Below are 21,248 nucleotides of genomic sequence, written 5' to 3'. Positions count from 1 at the left end.
AGCAAGAAGAGCAATGGGAACACAACTCCAATTTTGAAACTACACTTTCATATTACCATCAGGTGGTCCTGCAAACATATCGTCAGTTACAACTTGACTCTAAAAATGGGCAATTATGACAATTTTTGCAATCAGCACAAAGGTTATCAATTCCTAAAAAATTTGAAACTATGAATGGTATTTGAAATTTTTCCCAATTATGGGCTTATTTCAAAATCGTCCCCAAAATACCAATTCCTAAAATAGATTTTTGCTGCAATGACATGTTAAAAGAAACCATAGTTTATTACATAATAATCAGGATAAAGATTAGTAACATGTCAGGTCAAACTTATGTTACATCTCATTATCAATTATGAGATTTGATCAAGTTCTCACAAATGCTCCTATCTACAATTATTAAAATTAATTGAGAGATAGTAGATCAGATCAGTCAATAATCTCATAAACAATAACAAGAACAAGAAAAAACCACCATGTAATTTGCTCATGCACCAAACAATTACCCAGAAGTAGCCTTGGATGCATCTTTGAGAGCAGTCATGATCTCCTCTGAACTTAAACCTCCTTTAGTATATACAATTAGGGGGCTCTCAACTGGCACAATGTCTTCTCTCTGATAGCTCCCTGCACTTCTTAGCAATTCTTCGGATCCTTTTTCAACAATTCCCTTCATGATTATCGTCTTGTGGGATCCAGATATGAGTTCCTCATGATCTGTATCGCCTTTTTCTCCAAGAATTACATACATATTTGGAATCTTCACACCCCAACGAACAAACAAGTACCTTGCACCGTAAGTTTAATAAGGAAATTCAATTGTTTGATGTGTTGAAAGTGACAAAAGATAATTCTAGAAAATTTTAATTTCATATGTATAGATTTTTCTGCTGCCAACAAGAGTAAGTTAATGTGAATCATAAAGTACTTGAAGAAGCATACCTGAGTGCTTGCGATCGAGAAGCTAGAAGTGGAATAACTTGCAGCATTGTAGAGTTTCTGCAATACATCAGATGACATCGAACTCCACGCATTCTAAGCTTTTGCCTTAGGTCATCCACAGGCTTTGCCTAAAAAGTTCAATCACTCGAGTCAATTGTGATAAATAAAACATTTAACTAACATACGTATTGTAATTATACTTCTCCGCACATACCTTCTTCAGATCTTTAATCAAGACTGAGACACAATGCGCATTGCATGATTTTGCATCCTCCACAACAGCAAAAGAAGAATTGTTAGATTTTTCATCACCATCGGCATCTGGAGTGTTCATTAATTTTGATACTGTCATTTTGACACCTTCAAGGCCCCAGCGATACTCAATATGGGTTGCATAATCGGGATCCGCGCAGAATCTGAAATCATCTTCATTACACTGATTTATTCCTGGGTAGTACACCTCACTTCCACTGCTGCATATCAGAGCATCAAATTCGTTTGCAGCAATCTTTCCTGACTTTAATAATTCCACTGTCTCGGAGATAGACATGGCAGTTGAGAGAGCAAAACCTGATGCTCTTGACATCTGATGATCTGATTTGACAGCCTTGAAAGTTTCCTGAATTACATGCAGCATCTTTTTATCAGGGGCTCCCTGATCATTGTAGCAATCAAGAGCAATCACGTATAGTTTTTGTCGTCTTCTAATAAGAGGGTACTTATTACTAATATTCAGACAGCTTTCTGGCTGTGCCTGTGCTTGAGCATCTTTTCGATTGATCTGGTTTAATATTCGATTCACCTGGTCTTGTATCTCAGGTTCACCTCTACCAGATGATTGGTTGAAATCTGAGGCAGCATTCAATGAATATTTCTCTCCATCAACAGAAAGCCTGAGAGATAATTCCTGAAAATCTTTAAGTGAATCTCCTAGTGATGATTCGGTAGCCAAGTCATCATTTGGAGTGTCCATCTTCCACTGTGGATGCCTCATCCTGCACGCAGCAACTCTTGTAAGGTAAGTCCTGCAATGCTCAGAGCCACGAAAAGAGATGTATGTTCTTCCATCCATTTTTCCTGCATTCATGCCATAAGTTTTTATCTGCGACCAACTTCAACAGTGCATCAGCTATCGCTTTCTGATCATGTGGGTCTACTAGCAAACCATTGTTCAATGCCTGAAGTATCGGAACAATGCCAAAACATTAAATTTATTAAGTTTTACTAATGATAGATTGCAACAGAAAAGTAATATGAAATCAACAATTGGTTTACCGTGTGAATGTCAACTGGACCTCCATTTTTCGTAGCCACCAAAGGAAGTCCATGCGCAGCTGCCTACAGTTGATTTCACATTTGTTTTCAAGAAATGATATTCGTGACATCTTTTTCATAAAATACTTTCCACATGAACAAACCTCAATTAAAGTAAGGCCAAAAGGTTCAACCAAAGCTGGATTTATAAACACACCCTGCCAAAGGGAACAACTTCGTTAAGCTGCCATTTTCGCAAAGAACCACATATATCAAGATTAGAGGGCAAAGAATACGAACAAACCCTTGTTTTTGCGGCAAGCCTATATATATCGGGAACATCAGACTGCTTATGATGCTTCGGGAAAGCCACAGATCCATACATGTCATACTTATCAACCATCTTCAAGACTGTGGTAAGAACACTAGCATTCCCTGAAGGCATCTCATCTATATCATCCCTATTCCCCATTATCAATGTCTGCAGTGCAAGAAACCATAAACATTTAGAAGCTTGTTCCATAATTTTAAGAGAAAAACTGTCAAAATATTTGCTGAGTGACTCACAAGATTTGCAAGCTCTCTCAAAGGACGACATTCTCCAAAAGCTTTGAGAAGTGTGATGATGTTCTTTTTCGGATCAGGCCGTGATAAGGCCAAAATCATTGGTTTATGAGGGTTTGTCAGGAAGCGCATAACCTTCAACAGTGGCTCTCTTGATGTCAGATCATGTAGTAGTACTAAACCCTATTTAAGATATAAGTTTGATTCCCAGGGGAGCTTGCAACATACCTCAGACCAGATTGAAGGCAACGATTTTGGAGAAGTTCCATCATTAAGTGAGGTTATTTCATCAGTTTCTGTTAAATCTTCCTGTACAATGACACTGCTGAAATCCATACCAGGAGGGATTACCTGTGTCGATTGGTGTTAGTTGTATCAGAATTGTGCTGATTAGCATGCTGATATTATCATCAATCAGCCAATTGGTCTACACTTGACTTACCACCATCCTTGGAAGATAACGCCCATGGCAATTAACTCCCCTTCTTGACCGAGCTCTCAGAACTTTCTCAAGCTTGACATCAAAACCGTCATACAGACCCCATTGTTCATCGATTTCTTGTTTTGTGCTAGTGATGACAAGTTCAGCAGCATCTAAAGATAGCTCTTCGGCTTCAATGCGCCTCATGATCTTGTAAGTTGTATTTATGTCCTCCTTAGACTGCCTTCCCTGCTTAAGCAGCTGTTCTAATTTGTTTCTCCCAAGGGAATGGCCAGTGAGAACCATAGGAACATTCAAGGCACCAGAAAGAAGAGCAGCACAATCCCCAGCATCAGCGTAGTGTCCATGAATGACATATGGCCAAACAGGATCTCCACCACCAATTTGCTCACCCAAAACTTTGGCCATATTAAGTACATGAGTCAGAGCTCCATCAACAAATTCTTGAATGTGAGGCCAAAGTAACTCTTTTTGGAGATACTTATCTCTAGGGCCACAAGGTATACGTATAATATAAGCTCCAGCACTCTCACCAGAGTCGGTTACATCTGTTTCATATGAATTTGAACTCAACATTTCTGCTGGCTCTCCATAGCTCCAGTCAACTTCAGGAGATGATATCTGACGAGTAAAAAGATCAACCCTATACACCCCGGGCATCTTAGAAAGGGCTCGTGCAAGCTCTACAACATATTTCACCTGAAGATTCAATGGGTATCAAGTGATGGATTATGCTGAGAAGTATCCAACTGAACGATGGTTACTGGTGGCCTAATAAGATTGTAAACAATATTCAATATTTTGGCTACCTGACCACCTGTGTCTGAGTCACTGCCGAGCTCCATGTTATCTCCTCGGACAAGACCATGCAAGCTGAAACAAAGAAATAGAGGTAACAATATTCTGAAGCAAACAATGAACTGTCAAATTTGCAACTATAGAATTCTGCAAAAGCTATTGCAGTTTGTTGCTAGAGTTCTATGTAATTCTTCAGTTCTCACTAGTCACATCATATAAACAATTCAAGTCCTCTTTTCACATTAATTTTGAAGGACATTTTGTGAATTATTCATCCAGATGTAAATGTCAGCGACTTCTTGATTACAAAAAAATCTATTGAATGTTAGTTTGATAAATGACTTATGAACATTATAGAAAAACATGTACCTGATGAGTACAATGTAGAGTTTCTTTTCCTTGTTATCGTCAGACCAGACTTGAAGATCAGAGAAATTCCTCTGGAATTTTACTCTAGGTATCTCACACTGACTTAACTCCTCCGCATTATCCCCCTTTTCACTTTCCGACAAGTCCTCTGACATGTCCACAGTGAAATCTCTCCGTCCCTGCTCCCGCTCCAAATGTCGGTTTGCCACCCTTAGCAAGTCTTCACATTCCAACTGTTCATCATCAATATGAAAAAACCAAACAATAAAATAAGTTCATTTTCAACAATAGAGGCACATCAAAACAAAATGAAACTAGAAAATATAAACAAAGGAAAATTTTATGGTAGTTCCTAAAGAAATGCTCAACCAACAATGATAAAAATACAAAGGGAGAAATCTCATCATTCAGTTTTTGATATACATATCTTAGTTATTCATTTACAAACCCAATCAAACAGACAACACAAACATAGCAGAAAGGAAAAGGGGCAATGAACATCTTCACTCCCTAACTACTCTGACATGCCTCAATGTGATTGAGTATTGGCAATAAAGTGTCCTCTCATTTGAGATTAATATTATATACACAAAGGATGGAGGAAATAGCATGAAACAGAAGGTATGTTGAATATTTCACATACCATACTTGCGACTATTTCTATCTAAGGTTTCACTTAAATACTTCCAAGCTGAAGAGCAACATTTCAGAAATGTTTGCATGATCAAGAAAGCACAAAATCTATCCATCTACAGCCAGAAAACACAGATTTATTGCAACATTTAAAGCACCAGTGTGATGAGGATTGAAAATTCAATTTCTACATATCTAGATTCTAAAGAAACGTTCTATAAAAATAATTTTTAAAAATCCACATCATCAAAATAATCACATTCGAATAGACGAAGATATTATATACAATAACAAGTGATAAACCTAAAAGAAAAAAATGGGACTGTCAAAGTTCAATCTTTTGTTTTGTTTTGTTTTTCTTTTTTTTGACAAAGGTAACAAGCGCCATCAAAAAGACAATGGCTTAACGATTCCCTTGAGATAAATCCCTCTATCATGGATCCATGGAGGATAGAAAACATTATTCCTCTTATAGGGGACCTAAACCAAAACCAACAAATAATATTGATGAATAGTACTGAGCCTTAGTGTGAATGAATAGTATTGATGAGCGATACTAGCCCCATGCCCACTTTGTGGTCAATTACCACTGCACCGAGTTATTTCAATAGACCTAAGGTATATGAAGTCCATTCCAAAGAAAAAAATATAAAAATAAAGGAAAAGCAAAAAAATTGAGTGGAAAAAAATCGCAACAAAGAATATCAATTTAAAACAAAGAAAATAAAAATTAAAAATGAGCTCCATCAGGCAAAAATCTAGCCTAAAAAAAAAATAGCACATCACGAATCCGAGAACCAAATCCCTAGAAATCAAGAACAGAGCTACAAGCTCCATCAACGAGAGATCAAGAATCAAATGAAATTGAAATCAAACCTGCTTCTTCTTGCGAGCGAGATGCCAAATGCGCCAGCACATGTTCTCTAACCTCGCGCTGCGCTCGCGGGTGTTGCGTGTGGCCACCACCTTCAGCCAAGTGCGATGAAGATCCGTCTCATCCACGCCAGACACCACCTCCTCCACGAAATACCTCGTCGGATTGAACCCTGTGTCGCCGACGCTCACCGGCGCCTTCGGCTCCTCCGCCACCGCCGCAGCTCCCGTGTCCAGTATCGCCTCCAAGTACCCATTGATCCACTCATTGCCTGCCATTGATGCCCTCCAAAACCAAACACTCACTCAAAATCAACCAGTGATCAATGGCAGAAGAATTCAGAGAAGAATTTATAAGAAAACGAGTGGATTTTTCGCAATGGATCATTCAATCTCAACATCTTGAATTCTTTTTCTTTTCTTTCAATTTTTTTTAAATTTGTTTTTTTAAAGTTTGATTTATTAAAACAAAGCGCGGGGATAGAAAAAGGAGTTGGGACACGTGGCAAGCGTGGGGTCATTAGTTAGTTAATTGACTTGCTTTTTGGATCCGAGTTGGATGGAGATTCACTGGACTACGATATCAAAGCTCTTTTACATAAAAATCCCTGTACAAATAAAATGTTACTCATATACCCTCCAAGACTTCAGAGTTTATTTCTAGTGATAATTGCCAAAAACCCCTTGACAATTTTCTTTATGAACAATTACCCCTCCCAACTTTTAGTATCCTCAAAAACCCCTCTTTTTTCCTCAACTGATTTTTCAACCCATTATGCATCGGATAGAAACAAAGTGAATTAAAATTTTCATAGATGATATTACCCATGCATGGGAAGTTGTGGACAACCACTATATAGTGCGAAATGACTATCATGCCCATTATGTAACAACTTTGGCACTTGAGAAGATTAAACCAGAAGATAAACAGGTTTTTTTTGGGTATTCATCTTTATTGGCGAAATATTTTTCCTCTCTTCGGCCTTTCATCTACTTGCAAGAGAGGACCCGCGCTTCTTTTCCTTGTTCTCCAAGCGTTTGATCCCCAAGGATACTGTGTTATGGAGAAAATAGTTACTAGAAGCAAGCTTCCTTCGGACCTATATTGTCATTCCTCGAACGCAATGAAGTGAACTTTGCTCTCCGCTCATTTCTTTTCTCCTTCTTACCAAGTCTTGGATGCATTCTTTGGTTTTTAATACTGACCTTGGACCTCCGTTGTCAACTTAACTTCCTTCTCATGTTGGTAAGCTTCTTTCTTTTTCTAGTTTCTGATCTTCCTTCTTACTTTAGAAACTATGAATTCCTGTTCAAGTCCAGGCTCCAACAATGGGAATGGAAGAAGGACCACCTTCGATGGATTCTGATTTCAAGTTCTTGTTCAATGTTGATGGGTCACTGAGCTTACAATAAGTCATTAAGAATTTGTGTTATAGTTTTACATTATATGTTAATGCGTATTTGATCAAGTTTAGTAGTTTCTGTTTAATAGTTTTGGGTTTCTGTTTACGAATAGATAACATAAAAATGATCACATGGAAGCAACAACAACCATTCAAATCGATTCTAGCCAAAATCAAACAACCAAAATTACTTACAAATCAATAAAATGATCCAAAAAAGATTCGATCTTCAAAGTCAAATATCAAATCCATTACCAAATCAATTAAACAAAATAGAATAAACAAGGACAAGAACTTTAGGGAATCGGAACGTAAAAGAGTTACCTTTTCATAGATATATGGATCAATCTCTCCGGCTCCGAGTTGAATGAGGCGGCCGAGAGAAATGATGCAGCTTTTCGCCTCCGAGCTTTGCAAAGCGAAGGATTAAATGCTCATTTGCATATTACCCCCTCAAATCCTCTCTAATTCTCAATTAATTCTTGTTCACAACCTCTCTCTCTCTCTCTCTTTCTTCGTTTCTTTATTAAATGATCATCTAATTTATCGGATTATTTGCATATTACCCCCTCAAATCCTCTCTAATTCTCAATTAATTCTTGTTCTATAAACTTTAGACTATTTTACCGTAATCCTTTAAATCAAGCAAATTTCTATCAATATTTCCCTCTGAATTTAAAAATTATTATCCCCTCAAATCCTCTCTAATTCTTAATTAATTCTTGTTCGGTTCTCCAAAGCATAGCACATCTCCCCATCGGTGTATCGATCCTCGCCGGTCTCTTCCTCTTCAAGGCCGAGCAGAGGCCAAGCGAGCCTTTCCCACCCGACTCCGCCTCCAAACTAGAAGGCGAATCCAAAGAATCCATAGCAACAGAAGGCGGCGACGAAAACGGTCGAAGCCCACTAGAGATGCACCGTAAGGCTCAAGGTCTTCCAAAAAATGTTTAAAAAGAAGGAAAAAAAACCTGGGTGATTTGATGGTGAAAAATACAATTTTCAAAAGGATGATGTATTTTTTTCCACCATTGTCAAGGGTAAAAATGGAATTTAATTAAATGAAGTAGATATAATGAGCTGCAGGGGGAAAAATTGAAGTGAAACAAAAAAGAAGGGTTGTATGGCAAATTCAAAAGTCAGAAGGGCTGGGAAGTTTTGAAACTGTTAGGGGGTAAAAAATAATTTTCAACTCTAGAATTTAAAATATATAAATATTTATTTTAGTCCATATATTATTAAAAATTATTTATTTAATCCATTTTATATATTTAATATTATAACTAATGTGACATTATTTGCGACAGTTTGTCGGTCATACAAAATACATGGTTAAAATGAATAAATTTGTAAAATTTAGAGATTAAAATAAATATTTTTATTTTTAAGGTCAACTTATATAAGGGGAATAGTTTAAATTATCACAATAAATGTTTTCCGTCTGACAAATTATTTCTTTCTGTTTAGCAATGAATTCCAAGCACAAGTAATTTTTATAATTTTAAAGTATATATATCCCTTGCCATTTATCACTATCGTTATTTAAATTTTTATTTATTTATTATATATATTTTTATATTTTAAAGATGTAATCATTTATTAAATAGATTTATATTTTAAATATTTTGTTTATAAAAATTTCAAAATGAATTTAAAAAAATAAAAAATCAGAAAAGGGAACAACAACAATAGAAAGTCATTATCAAATTAAAAAAGCAAAGTGAAGGATAATCACTAAAAAAAATGATAAGTGCAAACAAAAAAAGAAAAAAATTAAATCTAAAACAAAAATAAAAATTTTAAAAATAAGTTTGTGCAAAAAAAAATTTAAAAAATCATAATTTGGGATTTAAAAAAGGAAAAAAATTTCAAAGATTCAAAATTATTTGGTGGAAGGAAAAAAACCAAAAAAGGATTGTAGAGAGAAAAAAAAATAGAACGAAAGAACGTGAAGACAAAATTAATAAGGACATGAACTAAAACTGGGGTTACCATTGGATTTGAGGGGTTTTGAGTTGGAACTCTTCAGTTTGCAATGCATAGGATTTATGTGGGAGATTGATGTGATAAAGAGGACATGAAAAAAATGAAAAGGGAAGGCCAGAAATAAAGATCTAAGAAATTAGGAGTATTGTTGAGATTTGACTTTTTTAAATTAAAAAAAAAAAAATTATGATCACATTTACATTATATATGCTGTGTTTATATCCCATGCACGTTGACTCGTTTATGAGATGTGTGATTCATGCTATGCATGATCTTTATATTTAATGAAGATCGTGATTTTCAAGCCCAATTAATACAATCTTGATGGGCCTCACCTCGTCGTTTTGCTTTAGAATCATTCATGTTATGCAACTTGCGGTCTGCAGTGAAAGAATGTTCTCACATGAAAACAAGGTTCTCTCATTAGTAAATAGCCATAATATTTTAGGATAAAAAAACATTTCAAATATCAAAACCAAGTTAATGACTTAACAATGTGAGAGAGTTATGCCTTGGTGATTTCAAATGAATGTAACTCGGAAGAGCCAGGACACTGATGTTAAAGACTAAAAAACCTGCACAAGTCAAAGTCCTTAAGACTTCATAATTGCTGAAGCCTTCAAACACCAAAGTAAAAGGAGATCAAGTTCATGAACTTGAGATGTATTCCGAAATCAAACAAGTCAAAGTAGTCAAGTTAGAGACCCGATCATATGAAAAGGTCATAATTTGATGATATGTAAGTCAAGGCTCAAAAGCATTAGGGAGTAATTACATAAAAAAGTTTTTAAAAATGAATGACAAATGAACTCTAGGGTCTCACAAGCATGATATGCCAAAGCCTTCAAGAATAAAATCAAAAGAAATCAAATTCGTCTCACAAACACGGTGAGATCACAACTTGAGATCCAAATAACTTTTAAGATGCATATTGAAAAAAAGAATTCAAAAATGTGTTTCGCAAAAACAGTAGTGAGAAATTGAAATTTAATAGACTCAAATTATGTAGAGATAAAAGAAGTTTAGGAAAGTAGGGTTAGGAGAGCTAGAGTTCCTCATCTTTATATTCTTGATCAAGTTCATGTATTCATATACCTTTTGAAATTAATAAAATTAATATTTATTATTTGTCTATTTATTTCTCATTCACACTTATTCTTAATTAGGAATTTCAATGACATTCTTAGGGATATATATATATATATACATAAAAGAATCCAAGAGTGTATATCTGATAAGTGTCATGCCCCGACCTGCGGCCCCCAGGATGCGACAACCGCAGTGACGATCCTAAGGAGGGACACTCTGCCACTCAACCCTCAAGTCGTCACAAGACTGACGAAACACCGGAAATCAACAATCTCAAATAATATGTACAAAATAGGGAAAGTCAAAGATACGCAAGGGAAGCATCAACCACATGACCATATAGTAGAGTTCAAGAACTACACTGATCACAAGTACAACGGAGTTTCCAAAAAATTAGACAACCCTACAAACTATGCTTTTAGAGTTTCAAACACACTAATGGATCCATGCTCGACTACAATATATGCATGCTCAATGATGACATACATGAACGTGGTTCTGAATGAAAACAAATAGTGGATGTCCAGCACACCGCTTTAATATTGCACTACTACTTGCTAAAAGCCTGGGGAGAGAAAAGAGGAATGAACAACTAAAGTTACTCAGTGAGTGGGTTAGCACAATACTTCAAGAATACACCAAAATACATGAAATAACTTACCAAAATAATGCTTTACTAATACCAATAGTTTAGAACATAGATAAACATGACAGAAATCATCGATATAATGTAAGAAAAGATAGTGTCAAGAAAGCCTTTTTACCCCAACTAGGGTTTGCAGCAACAAATCCACAAAAGACCAAATACAGGGTTTGCAATACAAAACAAGTTAAACATAAAACCAACCTTTTATAATAATGCAAATGGATCATTACAGTTCCACTCATATATATATAGAACAACTATATAATACGAGTCTCAAAATCCATAAAACAGTTACTTATCGTCAAAACCACAAATTTAATATAACACTACAAAAGGAATGCAACATGGTCTAGAAACCTTTCTAAACTTTCCCCATGGCGGCAACTAGGTTCAGAGCCATCAAGGAAGTCATGTCCTTAACGTTGACCCATCGGTCCACAGTGTGGTGACCACGGCTTTTCGATGAACATTCTGTCAGGGCTCTATACTCCCACCTAAATAGGACCAATAAGTCTGCCGGTCTTCTATGTCACCTCAATAGGCTAGCCGTGAAGACTGGCTACTGCAGTACGATGTCACCAACCAAGTAATACAAACATGCATCTCACAACGAGGAGTCCACAACCAGGACAAAATACAATATCCAAAATAGCTGTCATTTCCACACGGAAATGATAAACATAAGCATATCCAATGATTTTAACATAAATCAATGCACAACTTATGAATCAAGTAACAAACTTAAAATCCTTTCCTTTGAACAATAATACTTTTCAAGTATGAAACATCACTAAATAAACCCATTTTAAGTCAATCAAAACCACGATTTAAGCATAGAAGAAAACTAAAATTTAGTTTGCAATATAGAATAATTATAGGTATTTGACAAGGTCCCCTTGCGTATATCCCGCAAGTGCACGGGTTTGTCGAAGTAATAATCCCAGGTGAGCGGGTATCGAATCCACAGGGAGTAGGGAATAAAAATACTTAATTCGATTCTTAGTTATGTAAAAGATCAATGATAATGAGTGTGACAATGATTCAATTCTCAACAGTAAAAGCAACAAGTAAGAGAGCAAAAGTAAAGAAGGGGGTAAGGCAATCGATAAAGATGGGGTACCGGATAATGCTCCACCTAGGATAATTGTTTCAAGTGAAAGAACCCTTTATTATGCTTCCTAATCAATGCAATGATGAGTCGTGGAAATCCTTAATTACATAGTCCCAAATCTAAGGTCAACTATGCCTAACTCTATACATGTCCCGGAGGAGAAATCGAACAATCTCAACACCTCGCACTCGCATAGAGTTGCAATGAGCTCTAGGGATTCCAAGTGATAAATCTCTTCCTAATTATAGACCTAACCCTTTGGTCCAGGTGGAAGGTCCCTAACCACAATTGATCCCTAGATACTAAGATCACCTCAACGCTTCACTCCGTTGCACGCGCAACTAAGCCCCAGCGGAAGTTCATCCCTTAGACCATTCACTCTATTATGGCCGCAAAGAACTCGAGGAACGTAGGTAGAATCTATCACGCCGGAGGGGAAAGGGGACGCTCCTGTACCTCTCGACTCACCCTCTCAACCCTCTCCAACCTAGCATTGTCTAACACTCGTGGTGTGTCACTCACTCACAAGGTTACTAACAAGAACTCTCACCCCTAGTGTCACTCTGGGGAAATGTTCATACAATCAAGCATTCAAGGTTGGAACTCACAATAAACATCAATTTATTGAAAGCATAATAAAGAGGTTGAAAGAAACAAATACATCCTAGGGTTCACAATACCCGAGTACCCACTAGGGGTTTAGCTCTCCATGGAGCTAAGTACAATCAAAGAAATAGAATGTAAAAGCAATGAATCCATAAAGAAACCCCCTCGATAGTCGTGTCGATGGTCGTGTGGAAAGTCCTCTACTCGTCGTCCAAGGATTCCCTCGTCCGGTATAGGATACACCTTGACGGAAGCTCCCCTACCAACCTTCTTCCTAAGCAATGACGATGTCGGAGCCGTAGAACCTCTCCAAAACCTTGGCCAATACCCCTTGAAACCCTAGCCGAAGCCCTCTCTCAAGTTGGAGAAAAGATGGAGAAAAGAATACCAAAATCGGGGCTAAATAGGCTTTAAATAGGGCTGGAATCGGACGACTACACGGGCGTGGATGCTCCACGCGCCCGTGCGGAATTTCCACACGGCCGTGGATAATTTCCACACGCCCGTTTCGATTTTCTGTTTCTCTAGTTTCTCGGCCGGCTGTGAGCAGTGCTGCTACAGTATTGCTAAGGGGCTCTGCTACAGTCGACCTGAATAGCTTCCTAATTCCATACTTTCATCGCGGTAACGCAACGGGCACACGTTCACATCGTGGATCACTTGCTTCTTCAATGGTGTACACGTTGGTGGAGCTCTTGTTATATGTGCATAAGTCGGAATGCTCGAATGTGACTGCCTTTGTGCCCCTCCAAATGGATGTGCCCACTCGAATACGAGGAGGTTGGCACACACTCTAGCATCTCACACCTGACCTATGTCTTCGCGTTTGAACTTTAGCAAGATTTCCTCCAAAATTGGTGCATTATGATCCACATTGGCCTATTTCCTTCAAACTCGGCCTCACAACCCTACCTGCATAAAAGTAACATAAAAACACACATATTAGTGTAAAAACCCTGGAAAAGTAATGCTCAACATAAGGAATGAACGCTTCGTATTCGTATCGCACAAGCACTTATCAAACTCCCCCACATTTAAGCTTTTGCTTGTCCTCAAGCAAACATTAAATCATTCTGTGCATTGATGAAGAAAATATTGAAAGTGCTTGGCCTTAGGTTCACCAAGGTATACAATGAAAATATTCTACAATGATGGAAAATTTCAACACTAAATATGAAAAATTTAATGCTCTAGCTAAAAACTTGAATCAAAAAGGACAACAAACCCAAATTTCGTGTATGTGTGTGAACTCACTCAAAACAACCCAAGATATACTCCTCAAAGTTCTAAGTGCAAGGGAATTATTTATCTACAAAAATGACAACAATTTCAAAGATGGTAGTAGCTTCACACATCCTCTAAGGTAGCTCTTTCCAAAGCGCCCGATAAGGTGGCTTTCACACTTTCAAGGTGGTAGCTTTCACTCATCCTATGAGATAGCTCTTTCTCTAATTAGGGCATAACTAGTATCCGACTTATGAGAGTAGCTTCATTCTTCATAGGTGTGGTAACTCTTTCCACCCAACAAACACAAATAAACAATAAAACTATTTTGTTCCTTCTTTTCATTTTCATCAATTTTTTTTTTAGCACAAGAAAATAAACCTAACTAGTCCCTTTAACATCGAACATGAGTTTCCAATAGAGTTCAAAGAGTGAGTAGTGCACTAAGTGTAAATCGGGCAAAAATTCCTAAAAATTCAAGCAAGAACTAGAGCATGAAAACATTCAATGTTAGAAATTCTCCTAAACTTAAGAATACAATCATTGCAACTAAGGTGAACCGCCATTGGCTATGTGAGCATATACCAATCAAGAATAATAGAAAAGATGTGAGCATTATGAATCTCCCCCACACACACACACACTTAAGTTTTACATTGTCCTCAATGTACACATGCAAGCTCACTCAGAATATATATATCATTCAAAAGCAAATGTGGGAGAAGCAATCAAAACAATACTCCCCTGAGTCCTAGTGTTGCGTTTGATGAAGCTAATTCCATGGGAGTAGTGTTCCGACGGGTTGAGAGGCTCACACGGCCAAGTGCCTCAGCACCTTGGCCGTGCCCATGACTAAGTCTCAATTCCCAAGAAGACAAGACCATCTGCACGCATTCATGAGGGGGTTCAGTGAAGCTCAATAAAGATAAAATAACTCGAGTGTATATAAAAGATGAAGCAATGAATACAACTCGATGATGCGAAAAATTAAAATAAACTCAGAAGGAGAATCATTTCTTAGTGAACAAGTCTAAAAATAAGAAAAGTAAAATAAAATGCAAGAAAGTAAAGGGGAAGTCAAGTTTCGGTGCTGCTCTCAGGCTCCTGTGCTGTTGCTGCTAACACTACAAGAAAATTGACTTTTTGCAATGACCCATTGCCGTCGCAAAAGATTAATTGCCGTCGTAAATGCTCTTTTGCGACGGTATCTCACCGTCGCACGCCGTCGTATCTGCTTCCATCGCAAAAGATACCGTTTGCAACTCACCGTCGCAAATGATACATATTGCGACGGGGAAAGGCCGTCGCAAAAAATAAGATGTTTCATGGCAAAAACATTGACAATGCGACGAACATAGCAACGACTTTTTTTTGCAACGGTATTAAGCCGTTGCAAAATCATATTATTTGCGACCAAATGTGGTGGTCACAAATGACTATTATTTGCAACGATGGGATGGGCATTGCAAAAGGTTGTATATGCTACAAAATGATGGTCGTCGCAAATATTTAACATTTTCGATGATTTGATTGCCCTCGCAAATGGGTAATTATTTGCGACTCGATTGTAACCGTTGCAAATGGGTATTATTTGCTACTCGATTGTAACCGTTGCAAATGGGTATTATTTTCAACAAATTATGAGTCTGTCGTAAAAAGAGTATTTTTCTTGCAAGTATAATTTGCAACCAAATTATGTCCGTTGCAAATACGCTTTTTGAAAAAAATTCAAAGACATCTACCCCTGTTTTTATGCTACTTTGTATTACAATAGAATCTGAATTTTTATAAAAATAAACATACACAACATCAACTCCATTGCTATTGAACATTTACTCAATTGAAAACAAAAATTCAATGATAGGTCAAAATCTAAGAAATTAAAGTGTTATGAAAATAAAAAAATTAAACATTGAGTCACTAAGAATTTAAGATATCGATTCAATGCAAACTAAACATGTTCAAAAAAGTAAAAATTTTCAATCATCATCATCTTCTTCATCATCGCCACCACCATCGTCATCGTCTTCATCACCATCTTCATCATTATCGCCATCGTCATCATGAGGATCATCACCTCTTTCGCAATCTTCCACGAAGCTATTGTCATTGTTGTCATTTACATTGATATTTCCCGATTCCTTTGTTATATTATCATGAGAATTAATACTCAAATCTCTAAGTCAATTAGCGCCACCCTTCAAAATAAAATAAGATAACATAAAACAAAATAATCAATAGAAAAAAAATACATAAGTCCTATTACAATGTTATAATAAATCAAATACACATGCCATAAAAACATAAATTACATTGACTATAATTTTAACATGATATAACCATATATCAAATAACATCAAATAATATTAGTTATACCTGAGTAGCTATTGGTGCACTAGGTACGCCCAAGCTTTGCAATATTGTTTGAACCATGACAGGTACTTGTTGCTGCAATTCATTAATAATGGATTCCATTTTCTTGAAATGACCCTCCCATTCTTCTTCTTTCCTTTTTTGATTTTCTTCACATTTTTTGCTGCAAGTTTGAGAGAAACTACTACCATAAACATCTTTTCCTTTTACACATGTACCTAATCCAAGCACACGACCATGACTAGGTTCTCACCTGAATATTGCGATAGATTTCCCATTCATTGATCAATGAGCCCTCGAGATGTTGCGATTGACCTAATATTCTCCATTTGATCCCTGATAATGAAAAATAATTATAAATATTCAATTTAATAGCTCCAAGGTTAAACAATAATATAAAACAAAATCATACAAATAAATCTTTCGCTTTCTCAGCAGGCCAAGTCTCTCCATCTTTTTTTGTATGAAATTTTTTGAAACAATCAATTGGGCCTAGTTCTGAACCGGTCTCTTTAACCTATAATTATTAAAATTAAAAGATATTCATTAGAAAGTAAAATAAAGATATGTATTCATAAAAAATAAAGAAATATTTAAAAATAAAATCCGTAATCACCATATCACTCCTATGTTTAGCCATCGAAACTCTACCAGTAGTGTGGATTATTTGCGATTGTGATCGATTAACCTTATTTTTGTCACTTTTGTTCTGTACACATACTAGTAATATAAGATTCTTCATTATTTTTAGTAACAAAAACAAAACACAAAAGTTTGTAGATATCAAACCTGCCAATTAGCTCCCATCCACTTATCTACCATTTCTTTCCACACATTAATAGGAATGAAAGAAGGTGGGTTCTTGTAGCGAGCTTCTCTTGTTTGGTGTTTTTTAAAAATTGGTTTCCTTATACGCAACATCCAATCAGCATATCGATATCTCACGGAATTTTCAAATGCTTGTTTCACTTCTTCTTCAGTTTGTCTATGTGAGAAACCCTACGATCAAAAAGCGAGCAAAAAAAGTGTGTCCAACTCCGAGTTTGGATATTCGAATAAGATATCCATGCTCCATTAATTTTTTGGTGGAAAAGTACATGTATCTCACTAACGGCTTTTTGGTGTTACAATCCTGCATATCCATTGTGAAATGCATACCATAAGTCATGATGTTTAAATTATAATAAAAAAATATATGAAAAAAATTTTCTAAAATTATATTTCTCAAACCCAGTATAATCATGGTTCACGCTTTTGTCATTAACAATATATAAAGGAGTTATCATAACATAGTATATTTACCTTCCATCATATATCTCAACCTCAATTCCCTCTCCTGATTTGACACCTTTAGCTTTTCCTATGACATTTTGTTCCCCAATAGCATGATCTATGAATTTGAAAATATTTATAACATATAATACATAATGCATACATACATAAATATTAAAAATTTATTTTAGCACCCTTTTTGTGTCTTTTGGTTGGGGGAGCCGAAGAACATACTTCATTAGTTGATGGATTTGATGATGGTGCTTCTGAATGATTGGGATTAGTTTCTACATTTTCTTCTTCTATTTGATTTGATATTTTATCATCTTGTAACGTTGATGTTGCCTCATTTCTAACTCGAGCTTTTTCCTTTCTTTTGCCATGGTTGAATATCGTTTTTGAAATCTTCAATGTGATGATTTCCAACTATAAAAAAAGAAAAAAAGAGCGAATATTAACATGCAATCAATAGATTAAATAGTATATGTGAAAATTAAGAAATCAACTGAAGCATCATAAATAGATGGATACTAAAAATTATTCACATAAAAACAATGAAACTCACCAAATGGTACAATAATAAAAATTAAAATAATTGGAACCCGATAGAAGCTTCAATTAGTCTAATATCATATCTTCAACTCCATGTTTACTCCAATCTATATCTTCAAAATCATGTTGATGTTGTAATCCATTTATATCATGAACTATATAGTCTTCTTGGTATGGTTCATCTTCATTTTCTGGCATTTCATAAAGATTTCTTGGCTTTGCCTCGATTCATCGTTGCCCAAGTAGGATCTTTCAAGCATTTAATATAATAAACTTGAGTGACTTGAGATGCAAGAACAAATGGTTCATTCGTATGCAGTTTCCGTTTCATGTTAACACTAACAATTCCATGATGATCGTTTTTATAACCAACACCCTCCCGAAGAGTATCATACCAATCACATCTAAATAGTGTGATTTTATTCCCTCCAGTATAACGAAGTTCAATTATGTCCACTATAACTCCGTAATATGACAGCTCTCCATTATTTCCTTCCCCTTTAACCATAACTCCACTATTTTGGGTTTTTTTATTTACATCACGATCTCTTGTGTGAAACCTAAATCCATTGATATAGTACCCTGGATAACAATTTACACTTTGTTCAGGGCCCCGTGCCAAAGCAAGCATATTTATGTCCTTTTCTTCAACATTTCCATTATATGCATCAATTATCTGAATAATATACCAAAATTCGAAACACTTGTATTAATTTTTAGCATAATCAATTAGTAAACAATATATTACAATGAAATAATTAACTTACTCTTTTTTCAAACCAAGAAGGGAATTCACGTTTGTGAATCTCATCAATATTCCTAACTCCAGTTTTAGATAGGATGCTCTTATGTTCACTATAAAAATCAAGGAGAGATTTTAACAATAATTTGATTAAATGTTTGCACTATAATTAATTATTTAAATGAGTACTTTTACCTAATAAATGATTCAACATCTTCACAGTTTTGAAGGACATAAATAATAGCCGCATTTAAAAAGCCATTACTCAACTCTTGCATCTTCGGGTTTCCCAAAAGGTTGTCCAAGTCCACAGAAAATTGACATAGATGATACTCGTCTTGAATCGCATCATAATTTCTTTTACGGACGATTGAATTTTTGTTTCAATTCCATGCAAGTATCGAGAACAAAATGTCAAACACTCATCAGCTAGGTAACCTTCAGCAATGGATCCTTCTGGCCGTGATTTATTACGAACATACCCCTTAAGTTTATGCATATATCTACACAAGAGGACTTGTTATAAATCCTTCAAAAAGCAAACAAAGGGATTAAGTAATAAGCAATTATTTTTGACATTTACCTTTCAATAGAATACATCCATCTATAGTTGATCTGGGCCACCAACTTTAGCTTCCCAAGCTAAATGAATAGAGTAAATGTACCATAATATCAAAGAAAGATGGTGGAAATATTTTTTTCTAACTTACAAAGAGTACGTGCAATTTTGTTCTTGAAGTCGATCCAAATCTTCGATCTTAAAATTTTTAGAACACAAAGCTTTAAAAACATACTTAGTTCGTCAAAAGCATCGAGAAACTCGAGTCGAGGTAATAGATCTCATATAGCTAATGGCAGTAGCCTCTCCAAAAACACATGGCAATCATGTGTTTTCATTCCAGATATTCTGTTATCTTTAACATTTACACACCTTGACAAATTTGCTGAGTAGCCATCGGGAAATTTAATTTGTTGTAACCATTGACATAAAGCTCTCTTTTCATCATTTGACAACATATAACAAGCAGCAGGTAGCAATATCCTTCCATTAACTTCTTTTGGATGGAGTGGTTGTCGAATGCCCATCTCCTGTAAATCTAGACGAGCCTTCAATGAATCTTTTGTTTTACCCTCAATATTCATTAGTGTTCCAATAATATTGTCAAATACATTTTTTTTTCAATATGCATCACATCCAAGTTATGACGCAACATTTGGTTATGCCAATAGGGTAAATTGAAAAAAATACTATGTTTTTTCCAATTTTGTTCAATTCCCTAGCCAAGAAGTTTTTGCTTTTTCCTTGCTTTCCCAAACTCCATTTGCTTCAAAAGACGAAGTTGGTTAAGAACATCATCACCACTTAGCTATTTTGGTGAAGCTCTTCTTTCTTTTGTACCATCAAATTGTCTCGCTTTGTTCTCGCCATTTATGATTTAGTGGTAAAAATCGATCGATGCCCCCATGTAACAAGTTTTGGCCCCATTCCACAAATGATAATGGCATGTCTTATTATTACAACAAGGACAAGCTAGCTTTCCTTGAGTACTCCAACCAGAAACATAGCCATATGCAGGAAAATCATTTATAGTCCACATTAGTGCTGACCTCATTTGAAAATTCTCTTTCATTGATGCATCATAAGTATCCACCCCGGATTCCCAAAGAATTTTCAATTCATCAATCAATTGCCTCATGTATACATCAATGTCATTTCCTGGGCCTCTAGGTCCTGGAATCAATAAAGTTACAAATGAATATGACTCTTTCATGCACATCCATGGCGGAAGATTATAAGGAAACAAAATAACCGGCCAAATGCTGTACGCAATATTCATATTCCCAAAAGGATTGAATCCATCAGTAGCTAAACCAAGCCTTACATTTCGAGGATCACAAGCAAAATGATTATAAATATTGTCAAAATTTCTCCAAGACTCTGCATCTGCTGGATGACGTAGGACTCCATCATTTATGCGTTTTTCACTATGCCACCTCATATCTTTAGCTGTTTTTGGAGACATAAAAAGTCTTTGTAATCTTGGTGTAATAGGAAAATATCTTAGTACTTTATTGGCAATTTTTTTCTTTTCTTTTATATCACTGCTTTCATTTGATTTCCATCTTCAAAGACCACAAACCGGACATTGAGTTGCATCTGAATGCTCTTTGTAGTAGATAATATAATCATTTTGACATGCATCAATTTTTTCATAATGCAAACCAAGATCACTGACCATTTTCTTTGCTTCATAGTTTTAATTTGGCATTGTTTTACACATAGGAAATGCATCCTTCAACAATGTCAACAACATGTTAAATGAATTATTACTCAAAGCATTCATACACTTGATATCCATTAATTTCACCAC

General features: G+C 35.8%; 1 protein-coding gene and 1 long non-coding RNA gene across 2 annotated transcripts; both read right to left on the bottom strand.

The window, feature by feature from the left end:
• Positions 1-502: 502 nt before the first annotated feature.
• Positions 503-6,154, bottom strand: LOC120270850 (probable sucrose-phosphate synthase 2). Its single transcript, XM_039277916.1, is given in 13 exon segments — positions 503-788; positions 943-1,070; positions 1,157-1,981; positions 1,983-2,120; positions 2,218-2,280; positions 2,361-2,414; positions 2,501-2,677; positions 2,764-2,895; positions 2,989-3,111; positions 3,203-3,901; positions 4,012-4,075; positions 4,370-4,602; positions 5,879-6,154. Coding segments are annotated over 13 exon segments (3,198 nt in total).
• A 10,583-nt stretch (positions 6,155-16,737) lies between these two features.
• Positions 16,738-17,280, bottom strand: LOC120270047. Its single transcript, XR_005539550.1, has 3 exons — positions 17,100-17,280; positions 16,927-17,019; positions 16,738-16,827 (listed from the first exon to the last, which is right to left on the bottom strand). It is a non-coding gene; the product is annotated as an uncharacterized LOC120270047 (long non-coding RNA).
• Between the last annotated feature and the right edge of the window lie 3,968 nt (positions 17,281-21,248).

The sequence above is a fragment of the Dioscorea cayenensis genome, chromosome 10 (genome assembly GCF_009730915.1).
Source record: "Dioscorea cayenensis subsp. rotundata cultivar TDr96_F1 chromosome 10, TDr96_F1_v2_PseudoChromosome.rev07_lg8_w22 25.fasta, whole genome shotgun sequence".
NCBI lineage: Eukaryota > Viridiplantae > Streptophyta > Magnoliopsida > Dioscoreales > Dioscoreaceae > Dioscorea > Dioscorea cayenensis.
This window is presented reverse-complemented; position numbering and strand designations above follow the sequence as displayed.